The sequence below is a fragment of the Pan paniscus genome, chromosome 6, assembly GCF_029289425.2.
Source record: "Pan paniscus chromosome 6, NHGRI_mPanPan1-v2.0_pri, whole genome shotgun sequence".
NCBI lineage: Eukaryota > Metazoa > Chordata > Mammalia > Primates > Hominidae > Pan > Pan paniscus.
In genome coordinates, this window is record NC_073255.2 from 33,303,918 (window position 1) to 33,330,523 (window position 26,606).

Sequence of the window (26,606 nt, forward strand, 5' to 3'; positions counted from 1 at the left end):
TTTATTGAAGACACTGTTTTTCCTCCAGTGTATCTTCTTGGCCCCTTTATTGAAAATGAGTTCACTATACATGTGTGGATTCATTTCTGGGTTTTCTCTTCTGTTCCATTGGTCTCTGTGTCTGCTTTTATGCCAAAACCATGCTCTTTCGGTTACTATAGCTCAGTATAATTTGGCTATTTGGGGTCTTTTGTGTGAACCCATATACTCTAAAACACTACACAGTACTACAGAGCTGGGGCTTACTGGGCATTCACTACATGCTGCATTTAATCTTTATCACAATGCTGTGTGAAAAAGAATTGTTTTGTCCATTTTATAAATAATAAAATTAAAACTAAAAGAACCTTAGACATTTGTCCAAGATAAATGATCATCTGCAAAGAGTGAGGCAGGCCCTGTAGACTCTCCTGGTATCCTTGCTATCATCACACACTTCCAGATATACTTGTTTTATCTTACATTGAGTTTTTAATTTATCTTGAACAGAGCCAATCAATGTTCATAATAGAAAAAATATATAGATACAAAAAATGCATTATCTCGTTGTCCCACTGTAGCCACTATTAATCTGTTAATGTTTGGCATTTCTTACATATAAAATCACAATAAGATAAAACACAATTTGTCAATTATTAAAGTTTTTGACCAACCTTCAATGGATAAACCAATTCTTTACATTTAAAATAATTACTCAGTTCTGTAAAGCAAACCAAAACCAAAACAAATCTAACCTATGGAGAGAGAAAAATTTTATTTGACATGCTTTCCATCCCAACAAAAACAATCTCTAGCCACTAAACCCAAAATACGTCATCTTATAGTCAAAGCAAAAAAAAAAAAACATAGTAATGAGATTGTCTTAGGTTTGGTTATACGGGATTGAAAAGGCTTCCACATCTTGTTTTCAAGGTGAATAAGTGTCTTCTGATAGGAGAAAAGTAGTTTTATTATTATAATTATAGCTAATGTATATTGTATATTTACTATATACTAGAAATTATTCTCTGCACTATATGTATATGTGTATTTGTGTATATGCTCATTTAATCCTCAAAAAAATCTATGACATAGGTATTATCTCTATTTATAGATGAGGAAATATGCGTGGATAAGTTAAGTTACCACTCCAAGGTTACACAGGTGTGATTTGACCTCAAGCTGCAACTACAGTGCTGGCCGGTGGTGGCTATGTCACAGGGGCTGTGTTCTTTCTACCCCTCACCGCTAGGACAACATTCTTACTTTGCGGGGAAGTCTAAATATTTATTTATGCAAGGGATAGGCTGTGTGTTTTATTGTATGAGAAGGTGAGCATCTGTTCTGTATCAGTCTCTATCTTGGTCCTGAGATGCCTTTAACCCTCCCAGGATCCCCAGAGTGAATTACTAGGACCCTCACGTTTCACTTGGGGATGGAGGAACAGGTACTTCGATGACCCAAGGTCTCTCTCTGCAGCCTGGAATTCCTCAGTGCTTCTCTGTGCTCTGAGAATCAGTCCTAGCCCTGGTTGATTTGAGGCTTGCCTGCTTTTTTCTCTTACCTGGGGCCTCTCTCTTTCTTGTGGACCATGCTGCAGACTTGCCAGCCTTCTTTCAGTCCCTCAGACATGCCAAGCTCTTTGCTTTTGCTGTCCTTTCTGCCTGGACCACCCTCCCCTGCTTACTCTTCAAACAGCTCATATGCATTTGTCAGGCCTCAAACTAAATGTCACCTGTCCAGAGAGGTAAGCATTACCTCCTCCTTCAGAAAACTTCCCCAGGCTGGGTGTGGGAGGTTTGCTTGAGGCCAGGAGTTCAAGACCAGCCTGGGCAACATAGTGGGACCCCCATCTCTACAAAAAATAAAAAATTAGCCAGGCGCAGTGGTACATACCTATGGTCCCAGCTACTTGGGCGGCTGAGGTGAGAAGATCATTTAAGCCTGGGGGATCAAGGTTGTAGTGGGCTGTGAAGGCACCATTGCATTCCAGCCTGGGCAACAGAGCAAGATCCCATCTCTGAGAAATAAAATAAAAAGCTTCCTTGTGCACCTTTCTCTCTTTATCACATCACCCTCTTTATCTCTTTCAGTGAACTCTCCAAAATGTGCTGTTAGTTTCCTTGGTCACTTTTTTGATTTCTGTGCTTGTGTTTTTTGCTTGTTTTGCTTTTTGTTTCTTTGCCTTGTAAGGTAAGCTCTGTGAGAACAGAGGCCTCATCCTTCTCATTCAGTGTTTTCTGCCCCATATCTGACACAGTGCCTGGCCCTGGTAGGTCCTCGGGAGACTTTTGCTGGAAGACTGAGTCTTCTGACAGAAGATGGGGAAGATAAGGAAGACAGTGGCTTTCCCAGATGCCTTAAGAACGCTGACCCTGCACTGTGCTCGGCTGAATGAGGCTGGAAGCAGCCAAGCCCGGGCAGGGATCTGAGGTCAGTGGATGAGAGCAGACATAGGCTGCTGTCCCATGTCTGGAAGGGCCCAGTGCCCGGCTTATTTGGCCAGATGTTCTTGGGAGTGTCTCATTGTCACCTTTGGGTCCATGACCCTGGCCCGTGGCAGGGAGCCTCCCTTGTACTTTGAAGATTTCTAGCGAGTGTTTTAGGGTGTGCCTTTAAGTGGCTTTTGTGCACTGTGGAATTTGGCTCCTGACAGCCTCATTTTTTAACAGACTATCTGAAGCCTGGTTTTGTTGTTTGATTTTGCTTTCTTTTCTTACCTTACTCCACTGACTCTCCTGTTTCAGAGGGCATCCAGTGCTGATACCGAGCAAATTCTCTCCCTCTGAGAAGTCTGCTGGGTGTTGGGCAGCTGGGGAATGAGGCTCTGTGGAGAGGGGAAGTTTTCTCTTAAGCTACTCTTTTTGGAACTTTCTTTGAGTATTACTAGTAGGAGAGGGATTTCAGGAATGGCTTGGGATGTCAGGACTGGTCTGTGTAGGAAATCTGGAGAATAAGTGAGTTTGGACTTCAGGGTGCGTGCTGGGGAATCCTGACCTCAGTTTTCGCGGGTGTTGACTGGTAACTATTGGTTTCAAATGCGAGATGGGAGTCTTGCTCTCCCCATGTGTGGGATGTGCCCCGTGGGGCTGTGTTTTGTAGGCAGTGAAGTTAAGGCTTGCCCAGAAAAATAACATGTTTTCCTTGCCTGGTGCTTGAGCTGTTTGCCCGATGACTGGCTGATTGGTGGTTTGCGAAGGAAGGAGACACTAGTTAACTGGGGTGTCCGGAGGATTTGTGTGTGTGTTTGTGTGAGTGGTTTTTTCTGTTTCTTTGGAAACAGTAGAGGACGGATGAGGAAATAACGATCATACTACTACTTAGAACTGCGTTTAAGGTCCTTGAGGCATCTTCCAAACATTAACTTGATGTCACTATTTAAATAATGCTATCACTTCAAGAAGACCAGAAATCCTTTGATGTCAGTATTGAAAAGGGGGATAGGAACACTGAGGGCTTTGGAAATAACTGGGAATTTTGGCACCCTAACTCATATTCTAACGGCTTTACCCTGTGCTGTGTTTCCTACAGAGGCACTTAGTGGAGGAGATAAATCAAAGCTCTGTCTAATCAACGCTTTCTTTCAGCCTTGATGGAAAACACTTCTTTGAGATTAAAAACGCCTGACACATAGGATGTGATGGTATGTGAAAGATATGCTTTCATTAAATAAAATTTTGACTACTCCCAAGCATTAAAAAATTCAAAATCTGTTAGGCTTTCCACATATATAAACCTTTCTGCATTGGGAGGTGACCAGATTTTTAGGGACAGAGGTATTGGATTATTCATCTTTAACTCCCCAGTGCCCCAAGTTAGGAAATGTTGCTATTATGGAGACGTCATCTCTCCATTTTCTCAAGAGGCTGAAATGACCAGATCATTGATTATATTATGACTTCCTTTTTTTCACAGCTAACTAACACTTCATGCATTATTCAGAAGTTTTTTTTGTTTTTTTTGTTTTTTTAGGCCAGGCGTAGTGGCTCATGCCTATAATCCCAGCAGTTCGGGAGGCTGAGGTGGGAGGATTGTTTGAGTCCAGGAGTTCAAGAGCCTTCTGGGTAACATAGTGAGACCCCATCTCTATTTTTTAGAAAAAGTAGCATTTTAAAAATTAAATATCACATGGGATATTTGGGGAATAAAGGGAGAGAAAGAAAAGAAAAAAATAAGGAAGAGTGAAAATAAGAATAAGTGTTAAGATTAAGAAAATGTAGTGTACTAAGGAAAATGTAATAATGAGAAGAAGATTTGACTGTTTTTTCAATAGTTCAAGTGGAGAGTGGGTATAAAGAGGGTGTCACAATCTGTGTCAGTCTTATTTCCCATGCCTCCAGGTAAGCCTAAAGCACCTACTGATAAGAAGGCTGAGTTTCTCATCTTATCCAGGTGTCTTCTGAACTCTCCTTTCTTCCTGCCTGGCTGGGGTTCAGATTGCAGGGACAGGGTAGCCAGGCACATATGGGGATGTGGCCTTGCCAGCAAAGCACTTTACTTGCATTCTATGGCTAGGAGCTGTCTTCAGGAAGGAAAACAGACACGTGCAGCTCCATCTCCAGCCCCTCCAAGCCCAGGGTGAGGAGTCCCTCTTCCCTGGCTTGCTCAGCCACCAACAGCCAAACTTCACCCCAGAGTCAAGTGACCTATTAAACCCGTCTTAGTCTGGCAGTTATTTAACTTTTATAACAACTGTGGGAAGTAGGTATTGGCATTGTTGTAAAAGAGCCCAACACAGTGGAATGAAAAACAAATGAACAGACCAAACCTACCCAAGCTTATAGGTTGGCTGGTATGTGGCAGAGCCAAGTTGGAACACAGACCTGTTTCCGAGGTCCTTCTCGAGATCATATAGAAGACAAAATAATTCTACTTGGCAGCCTTCAAGTAAAAAGTTGGCAGATCAGGATTTGCTTGATAATTGCTGGATTATCAGAGAATCATCAAGTCAGGATCTCTTTAAAAAACATTACCTTCAACATCCTTTGGAATCTTCAATCTCTCCACATATGCCACCAAATGTATACATAACTCTGTGCCATGCGCCACCTCTGCAACTCCATGTCTGCAAGTTGACTGTACTATAAAAACAGCAACCAACATTTCACAGTGCTTTGCAGTTTATGAAGTGCTTTCCCAAATATCCCACTTGATCCTCCCAACATCCCTGAGTCAGATAAAATCTATATCACCTATAGTCTCTTTTTATAGGGGAAAATTAATATTCAGAGGAGTTAAGTAACTTGCCTAAGATCCCACAGCTAATGAGCAAAGGAGATTTAATTGTTTCTTTTCTAACATAAAATCTGGTTTACTAATCACGATATTAGGTTTACCATAAATAATGCAGTTTTACTTTTCAGCATTAAAAGCAAAATAAAGCCTAAATTTTAAAAACAAACAAAATCCCACTTCCAAAAGAATTAAAAGATTGCTCCAGGGGTTATATATGTGTGTGCAGCTTGAACTGGCATCCTATTATGAGAAATATTTAGCTGTGAAAGAGGAGATGATATGATATTTTATGTAGTTAATGAAACAGTTTTGCTTTCTCATGGCCTCTGAACTCTCAAAGCACTTTACTAAAAGTACTTTATGGCCATTAAAATTCTGCTTTTCCACCATAGACATCTGGGTACACTTCCCTTTCCTTCTGGAGAATCGTTGCCCAGAGGGCAGGAACTGTTTGTGCCAAGCCTTCATTCTTCCTAGCATGGGGCCTCATGCATGGTAGGTGCTCAGTGACGATGTGGGGAAGAAATGAATGAATGAGACCTGTGTCCTTGGTTTCTGATTCTGCCCCTGGTGTGTGCCCAAGTTGAATCATATTTGAACAAGTTCACTGTGATGGGTAATCAATCACTGTCCACAGGCCACTTTCCCTGAAGCAGTTTGTGAACAATACCCCATCAAGGGCAGCCACAATTTCCCAGTGTGGATTTGGGGGCTGGCCTTTTCCCTTCCCCTTTCTTCAGCCTTTCAATAGGCATGTCTCATAGGCCTTCTCCAACGTCCCCACTGGGTGCTGCCTGCACCCTCTTCCCCTTTTTTCTTTCTCTTTCAGAAGGGTCCAGGTTCTGGGTTTTTCCCAGCATATGATCTACACTCCCCTGAGCAAAGAGACCACGTTCATGCGTAGGAAGGGCTCCTAGGTTTGGGAGCACAGGGGCATTTAAAGAAATCCTCTTTCCCTTTTCATGCTGACTTGAAGTGTGGATTCGAAAATGGTGCTGTTGTTTGGGGTCCTGAGCCCTGGGGCAGAAAAAGAGAAGGCCCTGCGTTTGTTTATTAATGGCTTGGACCTTTTGATGAATTGGAGTCTGGCACAGTGTTAACCTCTCGTGGGTGGTGGGGTTCAAGGAAAAGGTCTTTTCCTTCCATGTGCTTTTTCCAGAGTGTTTTAGTGGATTTGCAGGCTTTAGTGAGTGATTCTTTGTTTAGTAGGAAGTTGAGAAAGATATGAAGGACTTTTCTAGTCCATGGAAATAATCTAGGAATCCCCCAAAACACAGCTTATTAGCTGGGCATGGTGGCTCACACCTATAATCCCAGCACTTTGGGAAGATGAGGCAGCAGTATTGCTTGAGCCCGGGAGTTTGAGACCAGCCTGGGCAACACAGGGAGACCCTATCTCTACAAAAAGTAAAAAATTAGCTGGGTGTGGTGGTGCACACCTGTGGTGTCCCAACTATTTGAGAGGCTGAGGTGGGAGGGTCCCTTGAGCCCTGGAGTTTGAGGCCACAGTGAGCTGTGATCACTCCAGCCTGAGTGACAGAGAGACCATGTCTCAAAACAAACAGACAAACAAACCCCACAAAACCCCACACAGCTTATTTCTGCACTTTCAACATATTTAATGATCCTTCACTCTGGTGAACCTTGTGCAGAAAGGTGGGCCAAGAGTTTTGTAGTTGCTTCCTTATGAGATCAGTATCCTCCTCATGGTACAATACGAGCTAGGCATGAGTTTTGAGTCTTGAGCTTGTTTATCAGGATGAAAGGATCCCTGTAAAGTGTGTGAATATATATACATATTTATATATATTATATATAAACTTCTCAATAAGAAAACAGGCCAAAAGAAAAAAATATGTATATGTGTGTGTATTTTTGCTCTTTTGGACTGATTAAGCTTTCTTACTGAGAAGTTGGTTAAGAGGCAAAAGTTTCCCTAATAAGTATTCTGTGAGCGGAGGGCTAATGGTGCCAGCAACGTTAAAGCAGAATTTAAGAAGCTTGTGATGTTTTCTATTTAAGTATAAAAAAAGAAAGGAAAACACGTTCTCTATGATGGAGCTGTCCTCTCAGTAATAATAGAAAATCAACAAAGCAATTATCACAAGTGGTAAGGCATTGGAGTAGGAGATATATTTGTATGTTGGGGCAACTCTTTCTTTTGCTACTGTTGAGTCAACACTGCTGTAGATAAAGGTTAAGTTATCTGGACAGTGGGAGCTGTAGGTGGCCAAACCAGATAATTTACCTAGAAAAAGCCACCCTAATTGATACCAGCTTAGTCATCTCTCTCCTCTACGGACTGAACCTGCAAGGGTATGCTTATGCTTAGCTTAAATGTTGGCAACAGACCCCAGCCCTCCCTCACACTGACAGGGAATGATAATTTCACATACTTTTTTGAATATTCATAAAGTTTTAATTGGCATTGAATCTGGCCTTGTCATAAGCTTAACTTTGCCCGAGTTTTTCAGAGCTCTTGGAAAAGTATAAAGAGGTGGGGACGCACTTAGTCCCTTCCTTTCATCTCCTCTTCTGTATGTGGTCTTTGTTTTCATTGTCTCACTCATCCTGTTGTCTTATTCTTAATCTGCCTTTTACCCTAAAGTGGGTGGCATGGGCGAGGCAGTTGTGGGTACTTATACTCTAATTATTCTTGCAGAAGCCACACTATTGGCTATCAGATCAGGAGACTCCAGTGTTGCACAGAACCAGTCATTCTGTGCATTGCAGAATATCCCATATCCCGGGCCCCTTCCCACTAAATGCCAGGGTGACCCCCTTCTAATAATAGCAGCCAATAATTGGTTTCACATATTTCCAAATCCCCTTACTGGGCCACCCAAGGAAATGATGCCTTTTCCAGGCAGGCAGATGAAATGTGCCTTTTGCTAACATTTAGAAAGAGAACCTTGTTTGAATGATGAGAGAATCTTCAGATGGCATAAGATTTTTGCCTTAACATGGCCTTTAAGTGACCTCCTAGTACTGTCAAATGTTCACACACTTGACATTTGAAACAGAATGTGTGAGGAATCTGAATCAAGGTTTCGGTATATTTTTACCCTGTGTTCAACGGACATCGTGAGCTGTCTCAGGCTCAGAACACAACTGCTGGCTACTTTAGAATACAACCTGGGAATGCCCCAGCTTACTGCTGGGGTCATGGGAAAAAAGCACCCAGTATGACACCATCATTCTCAAATGTCTTTCAAGAGGAAGTCAGTAGTGGTAATCATAGGAGTTAATAGTAAGATGAAATAGTCTCTTCCTGGTTTCACTGAAAGCAGAGTGGTCTGGCTTGGGCATCACTGGGCTTGATGCAGTCTCACATGTGGTAGCTCACATTCATGCAGAAAAAGACAAATTTTCAGATGTTTTGAGTATGACTTCAGCCCGTACATTGGATGGACCAAATGTATATTGTTGCTGAAGATATAGATACTTATCTAGAATAAAAATCCAACCCCCCCCCACATTATCCAATAAAAATCATCTGCATGTGTGAAAAGAAAACTAAGACTAGACTAAAAAGTTGTGACTCTTAAGAATATTTAAAGATATTTATTTTACATGAAAATTGTTTAAAAATCAAATGCACTCAAACTACATTAAAAAGTATCTATCTAGAGGCAGAGTAGTACCATTTGGGAACGTGTTCCAATTCTAAAGAGGCAAATTTTACTGTAGTAGGGCACAAAGGGAGAAGAGAAAACTATACTGCTGACCTTTTTCTTAGATTTTCCAAAAGGCAAGCTGCTTTCCACCAATATGAAGAATAGATCCAGTTTTGCACTGAATTTCTTTGCTATCATAGTCTTTTCTCTCAGGAGTTCATGGGGGCAGTTATTTTAAATTACAATGAAATACTTTCTTTTCTGGAAAAATAGAGATGACAGGGTCGACCTAAACCTTGGCTATGTTTTGATCTAATTTTTCTTTTTTGTTTTCTTTCCTTTTTGCGCACAGTGAGAGCAGGTAAAAAGGAAGAGAGTTTGCCACCAGTCAGCATGTTTTCTGAGGTTATGTTTAGTCCCATTAGAAACAAGCTAAATTATTTGGTTACATTCAATATTTCCTTCAAAACCTAAGAATCTCTACACTTGTGTTTTGTTAACCACACACATGTCAAATAAACTTTTGTTTTAGAGATGTGATGTCTTCTGCAAGAAAGTATATTGTACTGGATGGTAACAAGGGGACAAGGACCTAAGTGCAGTTCATACACATTCAGCGACTTACTCAACATTGCACCTCTCATGCTTCACACAAGTGCTTATTACCAAGTATGTTCTGAACTATTGAACCCATAGAGAGGAAAGCTATAAGACAGGATTATGTGAAACAAAAATCAGAATTAGCCAGTAACTTTGAAAAAAGACCTCCTATCTAAAGAAACATATGGAAAATTTAAAAAAAAGAAAGAAAGAGGAATCTAACATATGAAAACCCAATCCCACTGGAATGTTTTTCTATACACAGCATAAACGCCACATAAATAAAACCACGAACCTCTGCAGAAGTACGTGAGAGGACGTGAGCCCCCAGCACTCTCTCCTGTTACGGCCCCCTCTGGGAAGTAAGACCCGGGTTAGTTTCCAGAGACAAAAGCTGTTTGGAAATCCTTCCTCCTGGGAGCAGTGGGCCTCATTGGAAGGGAACTTCTGACAGCCTCTAAGCATAATATAAAGTGTGACGCAATCCCAAAGGGGGCTGTGATTCAGGTTGTAGGATTCTGAGCTTTTGGGATACCAGGGGATGGCAAATATCTTTGAAGAACAGGGATATTCTTCTGGTTTGAACAGAATAGTAATCTTTAACCGCAGTGTTATGTGTCAAGTTCAGGCCTTCCGGGGGAGACTACTGGCTCTAAACTGCCCAGGAACACACCCTCTTCACGCCAAGTTCTGGTGAAATGTTCACTTATAAGGTACAGCCCCACTCTTGGTCTTGTTCCCTGTGTAAATCTCTGGTTTGAAAACCTTGTAGCATTCAGGCGTTTCAAGCTTGAGGGCTGAAATGTCACTTTTAAAGCAGGGTTAAAAAGGTCACACAGCTGCAAATAATAATAGCCCAATGAAATTCAGATTCTGACTGCAGCCCGCTTCAAGAATAACACCGCAACAGGAAACAAGACCACGAGATCCTTTTACCAGTAACGCTGGTAAGAACACTACTGATAAAATGAGTATATGCGTGTGTCTGTGTGAGACAGACAGACAGACATAAAGAGACAAACACACAAAGAGAGGAGAGAAAGGCACACATGGAGAAATAGACATGCAAAGAGACAGAGGGAAGATGCCCACAGAAAGAGAGAGAGACACACACAGACACACAGAAAGATACAAAGACAAACACAAAATAATTGATTTTCTTGGACTGAAATTCAAGGTGTTTATTTTTCTGTGGAAAGTTACAATATTCAGGTTTGAAAAATAAAGATATATTTGAAATCCAGAGGGCTTACTTTTCTCTTAATTTACAGTTAGCTTCCAATAGTTATGTTTTCACATAATACCTCTTTGAATGGTCCTGTTCTACGGTGTTTTACTACAATGGCGCTGTTTTGCAGATGAGCAAATAAGATAATGAAAGATGCAATATCCCTCCCAAAGAAAGAAATTCTTAGCTCCAAATTGCATATGCAATTCCTTCCCAACAGCTAGCCACATGTGGGGATAACCTACCTGCATCCTTGCTTTGAAAGTAGAACCAGGCATCTTTGAAGAAAATAAATCGAGAGTGTGTTTTTGGTGAATGTGTGTTGGGTTATTATTGTGTGTGTCCCCTTGCCCTTCTGACAGATGTATTGAGATAAATATTTGCTTTGTTTCAGAAACACGAAGTGCAAATTGGCCATGGCCTTAACTAATTTAATTAATAAACAACATTTGTTCCTAGGAAGAAAGCAGGATTGATGTGGAGTGTCATACAGTGTGACTGACTCAAGGTGCTCCTGTTTTCCAGCTGTTTTTGGTATTTCAGGAAGGTCCAGTTTCCTCCTCTAGAAACCTTTTGAGGTCTCATAAGCTCAACAAAGCAGGAAGATCTGTTTCGTGTGAGTCCTGCCAAGAAGGCTCTTCCCACACTCACAGTAGAGTGATAAATGCTGATAAATGTTGTCAATATCATGAATAAAATTCAAGCCCCCCTTTCAGATTTATAATGCATTCATTTCCAGGTTAACAATATCAGAGGTGACAGGGACACAGCCACATTGTTAGTGCTCACTGATACTCACGATATCAGTTTGTAGGTTTGAAGTTCCCATAACTTTTGGTATTTATAAGAGTACATGCCAGGCTTTCAGATTAGAACAGCCCTTTTAGTGTCTTACTATTTATTATTGCAAATTCCGTATCACTGTATGAGTCCATCTGCTATGAATGGAGGAAACTTGTGCCATCCCACTAAGATTAGAGTTTGATGTTAACTAGGGATTAGTAATGGCTTTCTACAATTTACATGGGCAAGCATCACTCTTGGCTGATTACAGCAAACCAGATGATGTCAATTTTTCCCCCCTCTGGGCTTAGTTGTTACCCTTAAGTTTGCAATAGGTATTTACAGTATATTGTGTAGGCTGTCCACGTTTCAGTATCATTTGCTTTTTGCAGTGTTTGCCTTTCATGAAATGGTATTTCCAAGTATATCCCTAAATGGCTGGCAAAGCATTTGAATGGATTGCATGAGACATTGTGGACGATTTCCCGTTTTAGACCAGGAATTTGTGGGGTCAAACACTGAACAATGAAAGAGATTCTTGCTCATTGCGAGGCCAGAGGAATCCAGTGGCAGTCGAGGGTTTGAATTGTAAATCAAGCTTGTCATCTCTTTGTCAACCATGAAAAACCTCAACTCACTTTATGTGCTATTAGGATTTGTTATCAGAGTTTTTTTGTTATCTTCCTCAAATTTGAAGGAAATTAAAATCAGGAGGCATTTTTTTCTAGTTGACTGTTGATTCTGAATTTTGGAAAAGAGGAACAAAAATGAGTACCGTTTAGAAAATATTAAATGATGAGGCAGCATCTGCCACAATTATGACAGTGTCTAACCAAAGGTATCGGACTACTCAGTGTCTTTCAAAGGTTGCTTCATGGGGGTCATGCTCAGCCCACATGTGGTTAATAGACTGAACTTTAATGATGCCAATGTCCATGGCAACATTAACAGACAATTTATAATGAATTAATACATTTACTTGTGAGATTGAATAAAATTAGATTCACTCATTGTTTCTACCGAAAGCACCTTTGACTTTTTTCCATGAAATCTGGAGAGATTTCTTCTCTGGCCATAACTGTCAACAGGTAGACTGAGTGATCCCCAAAACTACTTACCTCACCAATAATTTGATTCAGGGCAAACATTGTTTGAAAACCACTGCCTCAGGAGTAGAGAATGGGCAAGCTGTTTGGGGCAGTGTATTGTGATGATTCAGGATCATTATCCATTCCACAAATATTTATTGAACGCCTACTATGTAAGCTCTATGCAGTGGAGCCTAGGGTATGGCAGTTGCCAAGCAAAACTTGGTTCATTAAAAAATCCAAGCCAGTAAAACAACTGAATGGGAAATGAGAGGATGAGGACTCAGGGAGAACAGCCTCGTTCAAATCCTGTCTGAGTAATTTGCCCCCACCTGATGAATGGTTAAAGAATCTATGCAGAGCTTTATTTAATAAGAGTCTGTTTGAGAGAATAATTATTACAATATGTGCTAGAAAAGAACCATAATAATAGACCATAAAAATAAACCATGGCTCTTGACTAATACACTAGACCAGATCATACTCGTTGATAAAAGTAATAAAGCCTACATGGTAGAGAGGTACCATTTAGAAAAACTATTGCAAACACCTACACAAAAAGGAATTAACAAGAGAATGCTGTTTGCAGAGGGCTAAATGTGGGAACTGCAGGGCATCAGAATAAAGCAGTTGAAGTTCACACACTTACAAATACACACCCACTCACTTCAGACCTTATTAATCACTGAAAACTTATTTTAGCAACTGCCATTCCACTTGAAGACTTTTATTCCAGTATTATGTTGCTAAAACATATTTGGTCCATGGGATCCATGGCATGTAATACATTGATACAGACTCACTTATGTTGTAAAATAAAATAGTAACATAACAATTGTAACCCAGTAGAACCTATCAATGACTAAACTCTAAGTGATTTGAGGACAGACTGTATTTCTCAACTTTTGTCTTCTGAGGCATGATTTCTTATACTGACATATCTCAGTGGCTAACAGATTAGATTGCTCATATTCCTCTAAACATATCATCCACATCATGAAGACTCAATTAAGACAGTAGAATCTATGTGGCTGAGCCTTTCGTTGTCTTCAAGCACCAGCATCATCCTGTAATTCTAAGGTATTTGCTGCAGCTCATATGCAAATGCAGCCATTAATTAAGATAAGGCAAACCATGTTGATATCGGACAGAATTGCCAAAGTATTAGCATTATGGGCCTGAATTTCTGGGGAATGTCAGTACTTTGGTAGGCCAGGGCTTGGATGGAGTTGGGATTACGGTAGAAAAATACTTTTTCCTCATACTTAAGTGTCTGGGCTTGGTCAATCTCTTCCCTACTTTGGCTTATTAATGAATCTCTTTAAACTTTCAGCAGTAGCACTTCCAGTCTTGATCATTTCTGTTGTTGGACATTAGTCTAATTGTTATCATTAATGACCACTTTCAGATGTAGGCCATAAATGTGCGTATATGAAACTTTCTCATTTTACTGTCACATCATCTAATGTTACCTGGTAAGAATAACATTCTGCAGTAGCAACTAAAACTCTTAAGTGGCATCCAAGAAAGACTCACCTTAGGCAAATAAAATAGTACTTTATATTTTATAATTTTATAAATAGATAATATTTAATATTAGAGTGAAGTTTCGGTAACACTTTCCCAAAAAAACCCTCCAAACAACACACAAATATACAGACATCTCTCCATAATTTGAAAATATCTACCAGGCCCCATAGCCAATATGACGAGGAATGCGGTTGCTGAAGTTTGGTCTTTATACCCCTCTTATTAAGGTATGGACCTTAGGCATGGAGCAATTAAATGATCTGGCAATGGTCAGGCAGATGAAAGCTGCAGAGACAGAGAAGTTCCAGGAAAGCATTTAAACGAATTTACTAGAAAACTAAGATGTAGTTAATTAATGGATAGCCCGACAACTCTGTTGTTTATTTTGTCTTGGATCAAAATCATTTTCTGAGCTTTAAAGTCACCTCTTATTTTGAGACTTAGTAGTACCTTCTCAGTATTCATAGTGGGGAAGAGAGATGCTCTACAATCAGTGATGGCAAAATCAAATGAACAGTGAAATGTGAGAAGTTATTTTAATTGCTCAACACTCCCCAGACAAGGGCAAGCAGAAAGATCCCAAAGATATTTGTGTCTTCTTTCTTCTTCTAAATATAAGACAGTAAAGGATTTTGAACAATATGCTTAATACAGGAAAGCTATAAAATTATGGTAATCACTGTATTCATGGGTGGCCAAATGGAGAGTGAAAATGCATCGCTCTGTGAAAGTTGGATAATTGTGAGAAATAGTGGTTTGAATAGGTTTACATTTTAAAATTTCCTTTATATTGCTTTAAAATATCTGACTGACAATGTTATCTCAGGCAAGTCTTTTCACTTTGTGCTTCAGAAAAGTGAAAGTATATATATATTTTCCCAAAGAATATTGTCAAAAACATTAGTGTTTGTGGGGGAAAGCTGTGACAATATACAAAGTACCATATAATTGGTTTTGGTTGAAAGATAATGAAGCTTCCTTCAGACAAAGGGTGATTATTCTATGACTCCAAGCAGAACTTCCTATTTCAGGGTCCAAGGTGACTTGTGAATCCTGTTGGAATCACCTACAAGTGGCATTTTAAGAAGGCAAATTACTTCCTGTGTGCACAGTAGAAGTAGTAGGTTTTAATTCAGTAATAGAGCCATATACTGTTAGCAGCAACGTACAAATCAAACTCTAAAAATGGTACAAAAAAAAAGAGGGGGGGTATGATATAGAAAATTATTTAAATTGTGTGACTTAAATAACTAAACGTGTATCTCCTATGATTTTAAATATATATATATGTTACTGCGTGGATTGGTAACCACAAAACCATGCATGCTATACTTACATTGGCTTTTGGGAGGATTTGCAAAGGTAATTTTGACTACATTCAATTTTTGCCTAAAGTATGCACCTTAGAATTGAACTACAGCAGGGTGTGGTGGCTCACGCTTGTAATCCCAGCACTTTGGGAGGCCAAGGTGAGAGGATTGCTTGAGTTCAGGAGTTTGAGACCAGCCTGGCAACACAGCAAGACTTTGTCTCTATTTTTATTTAAAAACAAAACAAAACAAACAAAAACTGAACTGCTACATAAGAAAAGACTACAGTATAATTTAACATGTGTCTGATGTTTATTTTTGAGACGGCGTCTTGCTCTGTCACCCAGGCTGGAGTGCCGTGGCGCGATCTCGGCTCACTGCAACCTCTGTCTCCTGGGTTCAAACGCCTCTCCTGTCCCAGCCTCCAGAGTAGCTGGGATTACAGGTGTGCACCACCATGCCCGGCTAATTTTTGTATTTTGGGTAAAGATAGGGTTTCACCATGATGGCCAGGCTGGTCTCAAACTCCTGACCTCAGTGCCGATTACACTAGTGATCCAACCGCCTCAGATTAGATTACATTATCGATCCAACATTAGTGATCCTCCCGCCCCAGCATCCCAAAGTGCTGGGATTACAGGCATGAGCCACCATGCCTGTCTGATTATAAGGTTTTTTTCCTGAAAGCTACCTTATTCCAGATGACGTATTTGGATCAAGGGGCAGCAACCTTAATCTGCTGTTAATTTCAAGTCAGCTTATAAAGCCTTGGATAATGAAATATCCAACGTTATGTCTTTGGCATTTTTGGATTTCTACTTACTCCTGCGTACTTGGATAACTTTTGTTGAGGCATATCAAATGCCTGAGATAAGAGGGAATTGAGGACCACGGTTCGCCACCAGAATCACTTGCTAAGCTGGTGCCACAGCTACTTTGTAGTCCCTTGGGAATGCTGAAGCTTGCTGGGGTGGTTGTGGGTGTCTCATTTCACCTGTTGCTCAGGGGTAGCATTTTCATACTGGCAGTTACCCAGTGATTGCCACTCCTCTTGCTGTCCTAAGTAGCAAATCCCAAAAGCTTTCAGCAGGACTGGACAAGGGTTGGTGTACAGTTTGCCTGAGAACCTTCTTGCATAGGTGTGGTCTTTCCTGGTAGTAACACCCACCAGGTGGTTTTCCACAGGGAGGATTTCTGCTGCTACCACCCCATAGCAGTTTTCTTCCAAGTACAGTCAGTATGCACTCGAGTAAAGGACAGTAGGAGCCCAGCCTAGGTGAGCCCAAAGAACTACAGCCAAGCAGGGCCTGTGCTCACTCATGTTAATGTTCTGCTCATCTAATTTTGGTATTGGCATAGAAAGGGGGCTCTGAGTGATTGCCTTTCTCACGTTGCTCAGGTGGAAGCAGAAGATATTCATGGATTTCTTTTTCCTTCCTCCCTTTCCCTCTGATCCTTCAGATTTATGAGGAATCCAAGATGAATTTGGAGCAGGAGAGGCCGTTTGTCTGCAGTGCCCCAGGCTGCTCCCAGGTGAGTGTGCGGATCCTCCCTGCTCTGACATGCAGGGCCTACTTTCCGAAAGGGAAGCAACTCTCACCCGGCAATCATGCCTGCCCTGGGCTTTCCTTCTTTACCAAGACACCACCAAAGTCCCCCTCCCCATCAGTATCGTGATCATCATCATTTTCATCGCCATCATTATATTCTGTTTTGAATGGTTTGAAATACTTCCCTCTTATCCCCTGAAAGGTAGCAATGTTAGGCATTTCTGCCCTTAACTTCCTCCTGGAAGCAAGCCAGGTGTATCCTGCCCACCAAATATGCAGGGCCATCATTTCAGAAAGAGGGAAGGAGAGTGCTTACTTTTACAAAAGTCACTTGAATATACTGGCTGGGCTTCGAGATTACTGATGAAATAGCTTAACATCATAGGTTAAATTTTATTTTGTTTTGTTTTCCAATTTGAGTAAAAAAACCCCAAACTCCCTATAACTCTTCTAGAGTCTACAGTTTTCCTACGTATGTGAACTTTAAGAGGAGAAATTGTCCTGCTGTGTTGGATTAAATCTCTTTTAGCCTCTGATGGCTTCCATCAAGTGGAATTAGTGTGGGAATTCGAGGAGATACTGCTGGTAGTGTGTTTAATATAGAGTCTGCACACAATACGAGCTCAATTATCGTCCACAGTTGTTACTACTATTGCTGCTGCTGCTACTATTATTATATTGGAATCTATCTCTTTGAAAGAAATTAGAAACATTCATCACCTAAAATCAGAGTTTTGCACTTTACCTTTGGAACGTGACAGTGACTTTTTCTACTCTTGACCCTTTGGGTGTCTCCACATTCTAGTCATTGGAAAATAACTACACGTGGTTGCTCTCATGCCTAGATCTTCATTCTGTGGGATATAGGACAAGTTTGGAACCCAGAGCACAGGGGTCTTTCAGGTGTGGCGAGTTACAGTCTTTCCCTCACTCTCCTGCCTGTTTATGTGGTGGGGTTGGCAGTAGAGCATGGAGCAATGCTTAGCAGTCAGATGAGAGCTTAATAAGAAGGATTCATTGAGGACCCTTCTTTTTTTTTTTTTTTTTTGAGACGGAGTCTCGCTCTGTCGCCCAGGCTGGAGTGCAGTGGCGTGATCTCTGCTCACTGCAAGCTCCGCCTCCTGGGTTCATGCCATTCTCCTGCCTCAGCCTCCCAAGTAGCTGGGACTACAGGTGCCCACCACCACGCCCGGCTAATTTTTTGTGTATTTTTAGTAGAGATGGGGTTTCACCTTGTTAGCCAGTATGGTCTCGATCTCCTAACCTCATGATCCGCCTGCCTCAGCCTCCCAAAGTGCTGGGATTACAGGCGTGAGCCACCGCGCCCGGCCGGACCCTTCTTATTAACTTCCCTAGGGAGTTTGTGGAGGATTCTGGGAGCCTTTTGGAAGGAAGAGGCCATAGAAATAAAAGACATTGTTGCTGGTGTTATCAACCACTAACTGAACAACCAGAGTCCTTTGCTCAGGTTCTAGAAGTTTCACCAGGGGCTTTGTGTCAATGTTTATTTCCAACTTATAAATAAGAAGAGCAGTGCAAAAATTATTTTGAAGCAAACTGGTTTGGAGATGATTTTGAAGTAGAAAACACTAGGAAAAAAACAGAGTGATAAGTAACTGGTAAAAATCCTGCTAGACCAGGACTCTTCATTGTAGATGCAGAATGTCACTCTACTAAGTTACTAGAGTAACTAAATTAGAACTTAATTCCTAAGGTAGAACTGATTCCCATTCAGCTTCTTTAAAGAGAAGTCTTGATAGCCAAAGGGAATCAGATAATTTGAGCAGTTTGCTTTGCTTTGGTGGTGAAAATGTCACATTGCGTTTGATTCAACTCATATCTCTCAACACACTTTTTGGGAACCTACTATGTGTCAGGCAATCTGATTGCTCTGGGGAAACAGTAATCACAAGACATATGTGTCTGTGTCCTCACAGAGCTTCTAGTTTAGGAATCAAGTCTATAATCACATGATCAGTAAATCAGTTAATTAGTCAGTTGCAATTTTCCATGAAGGAAGGCCATAGGCCACCTTGAAGAGTATAATACAGGGATTAAGTTTACTTGGGGAGGTAAATGCCAGTCTCCACTAAGGAAGGGGCATTTAATGGAATGGGACTCTCCAGAGACCCAGCAAAGGCAATAGAGGGTTCAGGGTGAGTTAGGATTCCCAGCAACCTCCAGGGTTGTGTAGGACAGTAGAGGAGAGTGTTTCAAGGAAGGGGCTGTAAGCGATATCTAATATTTAGGTAAGTCAGAGAGAAGAGAGCTGCACATTAGTCATTAGACTATATGGCAGAATTTTCCAAGCTTGGCACCGTTAATATTTGGGGGCTGGATAATTCTGTGTCTTGGGAAGCTGTCCTGTGTGTTGTACGATGTTTAGCAGCATCCCTGGCCTCTACCCACTAGATCCCAGAAGCATTCCCCACTTGTGATGACCAAAAATGTTTCCAGACATTGCCAAATATCCCCTGTGGGCCCAAATTGCCCCTGGTTGAGAATGACTACCCTCTGATTTGCATTTTGGCTTTAGCCTTCCTTTCTTTTCGATCCCTTCTCTTTGGGGATCATCTACTTCGAATCTATGTTCTTCCAAACTATTTTATGTATTGCTGTAAACCCTTCTTCTTTTTGGCAACAGGCAGGGTAGAAAGAAATGAATGCCACAGACGTGTGGTCACTGGTGTCAGGCACTGCTAGAGCTGGGACAGCTAGAGGCCTGGGCAGAGGCTGTTGGCTTTGGCAGCTGGGGGCTCGCCGGCAACCTATGAGAGGGGAACAGGGGCGGAGGCCAAACTGCAAGGGATTAATGAGTGAGTGGGTGGTGAGGAAGCGGAGGTGGCAAGCATAGAGAACTCTTTCAAGAGCACTAGGCAGTGACGGGAAGCGGAGTGATATAACGGTAGACTGAGAAGGAAACAGCTTTTTTAAAATTAAAGGATAGCCGAGCTGGAGTTTGTCAAGAACAAGAAACCAGTGAGACAGAAGGGGTGGGCATGCTGGTTTACACGGCTAATCCCCAGAAGATAAGGGGTGTAGACAAACCTGGGGAGGAGTGGGGGTGCCAATTCCTCTGAGAAAGGAAGGGTTGGAAAGAGATTCAAGAAAGTGACTTGAAAATGTTGAAGTAGAGGTGGTTAATTAAGGTTGAAGGGAGTCCATTTTGAAGGACCTTGAACTTCTTGGTGAAGGAGCAGGTCATTTCCTTGAGAAGGCTGAATGGACTGAGGAAATGGTTGGACAGACGTGGAAATTGGGATTGACAAAGTTTCTTGATTTTAAGGAACAATTCCAAGCTTCCCCCACTTCAGATTTAAATGTAAAGATGCTTCTAAAACTCTATGTCTTCATTTAATGTGGAAGTGTATTTTTTCCTTGACAAGCTGTTATAAAAATATGTGCATTTTTCAATGGAAGAGGTGTTAGAATTAAGAAAATGTAGCAGTCACCCAGCAGTCACAAAGGCCTCCTGGGGTATTAGAAACTCGCAGTCAAGCCAATTGTTGTGGCCATGGTGTTTACTTTAGGGATGTCCTACAGCCTGGGAACCTGCATGGAGAAGACAGGATGACTGAGAATTGGACACGGGAGTAAATATAAGTTATCACTGCTTGCACTGTGCTAGGGGTGAAGAAATGATTTTTTTCTCCTTTTCCCTCATGGGAAAGAAACTTAGCTCTATTAGGAATGGCCTATAATACGTGGGAGGTTTTTTTGTTTTTTGTTTCGTTTTGTTTTGTTTTGAGATGGTGTTTCACTCTTGTCACCCAGGCTGGAGTGCAATGGCACGACCTTGGCTGACTGCAACCTCTGCTTCCCAGGTTCAAGCGATTCTCCTGCCTCAGCCTCCTGAGTGGCTAAGATTACAGGCACTTGCCACCACGCCTGGCTAATTTATTTATTTTTAGTAGAAATGGGGTTTTGCCATGTTGGCCAGGCTGGTCTCGAACTCCTGACCTCAGGTGATCCATCCGCCTCGGCTTCCCAAAGTGCTGGGATTACAGGCGTGAGCCACCATGGCCACGTGGGAGATTTTTTATGTTACCGTTTCTTCGACATTATCTTTGTCTCAGAAGGAAGAGTTTCTCTTGCCCTTTGTAATCTCACAGAGCTCAATGTTAATTTCACTCTCTCTTTGCCTTCTAAATTAACCACGTTCTGAATTCCAGTGGCCTTTCTCAGCTCTGTATCTATTGGAGACTGTATATTTTTGTTATTTTCAATTTGCTGCTATGTTCCTGCTGAATTAAAAAAAATCACGATGTCCTTTATTGTCTCACTTGGAAGGTAATTATAGTCAGTATGTGGTATTATGGAAATAATTGTTATTTAAGAAGTATTCTGGTTCATATCCTACTTTAGGCTATTATTTTATAAAGTCAAAAAATGGCTTATAGATATGAAATGAAGGCTATTACCATGTTGTGTATTTTTGTATATACAAATATATATGTATAAAATATAGTATATTTAAAATATAGTGTATATATAAAATATAATATTTTAATAGTATATTTGTGTTATATACGCATATAAAACAAAAATTATAATTAGTTGTTTGACGGAAAGACTAGGCAACTCAGTCTCTAAATCACACGTGGTAGTGCTATGTATTTGGTGCAGTCATTACACAGTGTTATAGACCAAAAGAATGGATGAACCAGTAGCAAAAAAATCATGTCATATAAAGCAAACTTCAGTGTATTCAGAAATCTGGCATAATTACCATGTTTTGCAAAAGTCAATGCTTTCCAATTTATATAATACAAATGACAAGTAAATAAGTGATATTTATTCAGAGAACTACTTTTAGAATATTTTGTATAATTCAGCCCAGGGAATTCCTTCATTCTCATGAACACAAATCCATGCCATTTGCAGAAAACATTTCTACCCTAGTAAACAAAGGTAATTAAAACTTATATTGACTATCCTGAGGAATTAGAAAGCTCTGAAAGATTTCTAAATTGTTGAAGATTTGGAAATGTTCAGCAGAATATATCATCCTCTGTTGTATTTTCATTTGACATTGATAAAGCAGATATTCTGTTAAGTTCAGTTACTACAAACATACCAGTCTGAGGCAGGATAGGCTAGGATCTGCTATAATAACAAATTACCCCAAAGCTTCAATGGCTTAGAGCAACAAAGGCTTATTTCTATTCCCCAAGGATACATTTCTATTGTAGATTGGCAGGAAGTTCTTTATAATCCTTTAGAATTCAGAAATGCTTTTCATAATGCCTCAGAGATTTAGGATGATTGGGTAGCCACTATTTCCAATATTGCTGGTCGCCATGTTAAAACAAAGGGGAAGGGGGAATGCTAGAGTGTCTTACAACAGGAATTAGATGCTGGCCCCTGGGTGACATGTCACTTTCATTCATTACTCAATGGGCAGAACTAGTCACATGGCTTCATGCAGCCACAAGAAAGCCAGAAAATTCAGTCCCACCATGTGACCAGAAGTCAGACAGCCAAAAACATTTGGGAGCAGCATTTTTGATAACCATAATATCATTCCCTGAAAATTAAAAATAAGCATTGGTTTATTACATTGTACAGAACATAGAATACTAAAAGTAATTTGTTATGTTACTCTAAAATCATATGTGTAATTTAAAAATATAAGATAATAGGTGGGCAAGGTCTTCATAAATGGAAATATACTGTACAGATTTCACAGTTACATTTGTAGATACATATGTCAAATAATTAGGCATGGCATGTAATTCTTTCCCAAAGTCTGACTTGAATCACGATTCTCTTCTTTCATCATGTATATCTCCTATTTTTGGTTAATCCATAGATAATGTCCAGCATACTTATCATACCTTAGACTTAATTTTTACACTATTGTGTAAAACATTAACTACATTTGAAAAGTTCCAAATGATTTTGCAAAATTCCAGTGCTACTGAGGTCTAAATTCACTTTCATGTTTTGCACATGGTTTTCTCATATGTATAAGAAGAAATGGAAAAATTTTAACTTGTCATGCTGCCATTATTAGTTATTCTTCATGACCACAAATAAGCATTCATTTAAACACTTATTTTTTGTAAAATGCTGCCTACTTAGGTAGGCATTAGGACACAGCTCATTTTTTTGTATATATATGTTATTTTAGTACCTTCAGTATTGTTCATTTACTTCTTCCTGTTTTATTCCTTAAATACAAAGTTTAAAGTGCAAACCCATAGCTCCTAAAGAAATATATAGTTTAGTGATTAATCAGCATAGTTGGATATATCCAGGGACTATCTAAGAAGTAGAGTGCTTTCAAAAAAAGTTCCCAGGGAAGGTATAGAAGGCAAAAATTTTCTGCTTATTATCAGTACTCAGCCAGATTTTTCTGCAATTGTAGTTAACCCCTTTGGTAAACTTTAATGAAAATTAGAATGCATATATTTGGGTGTAATTTAAAGGAACATCCCAGCACATTTGCTTGCATAAAAAAGCTTTGCAACTTCACTTACTCATGCTTTCACACTTTTTCGAAATTTTTTTGTTTGTTTGTTTTGCCTGTCATGTTTGCAATGCTAAATAAGTCTTTTTCTCAATAATGGTAAATATGTTTTTTAAAACTGAATGGCTCCTCTTCTCCCCTCCCTTTTTTTTTTATTCGTCCGACAGCGCTTCCCAACAGAGGACCATCTGATGATTCATAGGCACAAACATGAAATGACTTTGAAGTTTCCTTCAATAAAAACAGACAATATGTTATCAGGTAAGGAGCCATCAGGAAAAGAAGCTTTGGGTGATCAGATCTGTTCCATGCGAGATACTTGTTCTTCTTTTGGTAGGCGAGTCCCACTGGTAAATTGTGCACCTTGAAAATACACATTTCTAAGGTATAGCAGAAATATAATCAGGTAATATTCACCCAAGTGATTGAAGAGCGGCAACTTCTCATTTTCTAGATATGAAATATGTATTACTATGCAACTTGGCTCTATATAAGTTGTTTTAAAAATCACATACCTGGCTGGGCGCTATGGCTCACACCTGTAATCCCAGCAGTTTGGGAGGCTGAGGTGGGCGGATCACTTGAGGTCGGGAGTTCAAGTGATACCAACCTGGTCAACATGGTGAAACCCCATCTCTACAAAAAATACAAAAATTAGCCGGGCATGGTGGGATGCACCTGCAATCCCAGCTACACCGGAGGCTGAGGCATGAGAATCGCTTGAACCCGGGAGGGGGAGGTTGCAGTGAGCCGAGATCATGCCACTGCACTCCAGCCTGGGTGACAGCAAAACTCCGTCTCAAAAAAAAAAAAAAATTACATACCTGTAATCACACTCAAGCAACAAATGTGAATTGGGCATCTATGCACGCTGCACTGTTCTGTGAGCCATGGGAAATGCAAAGATTTATATGCTTCCTGTCCTCAAGGATATCACAATATAGCATGCATGTGAAAACTTAGCTAAAATAAAGGATCATCTATGACATACATCAGATGAGTATTTTAAGGAAAAGGTGCTATGCAACTTTGGTAGAATGAGCTCTCTTTCTGGATTGAGATGGTCAGTGAAGGTGTCCTTAGGAAACAATATCTGCCTCATATGTGGGAGATTAAATGAGAGAATGTATGGAAACAGCAAGTGCTCAGCAAATGTGAGCAGAAATAAATAATACCAATAATCCATTAGCTAATTGTGATTTCTTCTAATTTTGAGAGGTAGTACGGCAAATTAGAAAAAGTGCAGGGACAGAAGCGAGGAACCTGAACTCTATCCTGGGCTTTGCCTTACCTGGCCATGACCTTGAGCTACTTATTGAACCTTTTTGGGCTTCAGTTTCTTTTCCCAAAAAATGGGAATGATTGTATCTGCCAAGCCTGTTTCACAGGCTTATGATGGAGATTCAGTGAAAGAATGTAAGGAAAAGTGTTGCATAAACCCTAACAGGATAATCAAATAGTTTCCTGTTATTCTTCTTAGGCTAGACATTTTTCACCTTAGCACTTCTCTCCTTAGCACACCTATGGATATGTTTTAAATGTATTAGAAGAGAAACAAACTGTCCTGCCAGGCCTGGCTCATGTAATTTAGTGTTTCTATGTTACTTTAATTTTAAAAGTGCTTTATTATTACAATATTTTAAATTCTTTTTTACTAATTTTATTTTAAGTTCTGGGAAACATGTGCAGGCTATCACTATTATCAATAATCCTCTAAGGGTTTTGTCAGACAGGTTATTGTAACCCATTGTTATTGATAGAGGAGGAAGGGCACAGGTGATGGAGCTTCTGTCCCAGGCTCAGAACACAGGGAAAAGATGAGGGCCCTTGATCCTGCAGTCCTAACCCACTAACCTGCACATGGCTACTGTATCATCAGACTTTGCCACTTTATAGACACGGTCAAATTCTCCCAATACTCCCGGTGTCGGAGCCACCCACACATCCAGTGACTTGTTGATAGTGCCAATGTGCTCTGGCTTGGAAGACACTGAGTTCAAAGGCAGCATCTGCCCTTCTCTTCACCCACCACTCGCCACCTCTCAGCCTCTGTTTGTTGTTGTTGTTTTTTTATGAGCTTGCTCTTTAAAAATTGTTTGATCTCTCTTTAAGTCTACAAACAGAGATGGAGAAACTCACATTCATAATTATAACAGCCTAGAAGGATTAGGAAGGATGGCCTATTCTTTTGTTTTGTATCCGTTATGTTCTATAGAGTCAATGTAGTATAACTTAATGGTTCATCAGTGAGCATAGATACACAAGTAGCAAGGCTGTAGATTCTGCAATTCCCAATATTTAAATTCAAAAGTTCTCCCTTTATTTTTCCCAAATTGGATCTCTCAAATAAGCTGCCTGGTGGTAAAGGAGTGGGAGGTGAGTTTAGGGAATGATGATTATGTAGGGAGATTACTACTATAGTGTAAGTACCAGACAGAGCAGCCTTTCAGGCAGGCTGCCAGGCTGGTCCTCTAAGGAGCCCCATCTGAAGGTCTGAAAAAGAGCAGCTGAAGATGTGTGAGCACTGAAATGAAGCATTCTTCTATATAGTGCCTAAAGCAGGTTTTTTGGGTTAATCTCTTGCAGCTTTGCAATTGTTCTTACCGGATCCTTATTAATTTGAGGCTGTTCCTGCCAATCACTGGCAGTGCCAGGTGGAATATTTGGGGAAAAGTAACTCTAATTTTTATTATGTCAAATTTGGAATGAGAAAATGAAGAGAAAAACAGTATGAGTAGTATATTGACATATTTTCTTTTGCTTTCTCATGGTTTATGTTGAGGTTGGTGTGAGGCCATTTAATACTCCTAATGAAATGAAGTGCTAAATTTTAAAACTTGCTACCTACTTTGCATGTTCTTAGGTTCATAGAATTTTCTTACTGGAAGGGAATGCAGAGCTATACAGTCTGGTTCAATTTCTTTGCACTTAGAGAACTCTGTGTAATATACCAACATTGTCCATCCTGAATTATAATAGGCTATTGTGTTGGGTATTTTTACTTTGTTACTTTTTTAATTTTTTCTGCAGGAAATCCTTCAGTGTTTATTTTTCTCAAGCCTTATTTTCCATAAGGCTAATTGTGGCATATTGGATTATGATTACATATATGACAAGATTTTACTTGACTGTTGCTTGATTTATTTAAATTCAATTTATCAAAAGCTTCAGAGAATACTTTTATTAAAACTATGTTTGTAGGCCAAATTAGTTT

General features: G+C 40.2%; 1 protein-coding gene across 2 annotated transcripts in view; it reads left to right on the top strand.

Moving 5' to 3' along the window:
• Nucleotides 1-26,606, top strand: part of CREB5 (cAMP responsive element binding protein 5) — a 416,278-nt gene that overhangs the window by 62,032 nt on the left and 327,640 nt on the right. For both annotated transcript variants that reach the window (XM_008960013.5, XM_063606199.1), the window contains exons 2-3: nucleotides 16,832-16,903; nucleotides 23,560-23,653. In XM_008960013.5, the coding sequence (XP_008958261.1) occupies nucleotides 16,850-16,903; nucleotides 23,560-23,653 (148 nt within the window). In that variant the 5' untranslated portion in view covers nucleotides 16,832-16,849. The remainder of the gene's footprint in view (nucleotides 1-16,831; nucleotides 16,904-23,559; nucleotides 23,654-26,606) is intronic.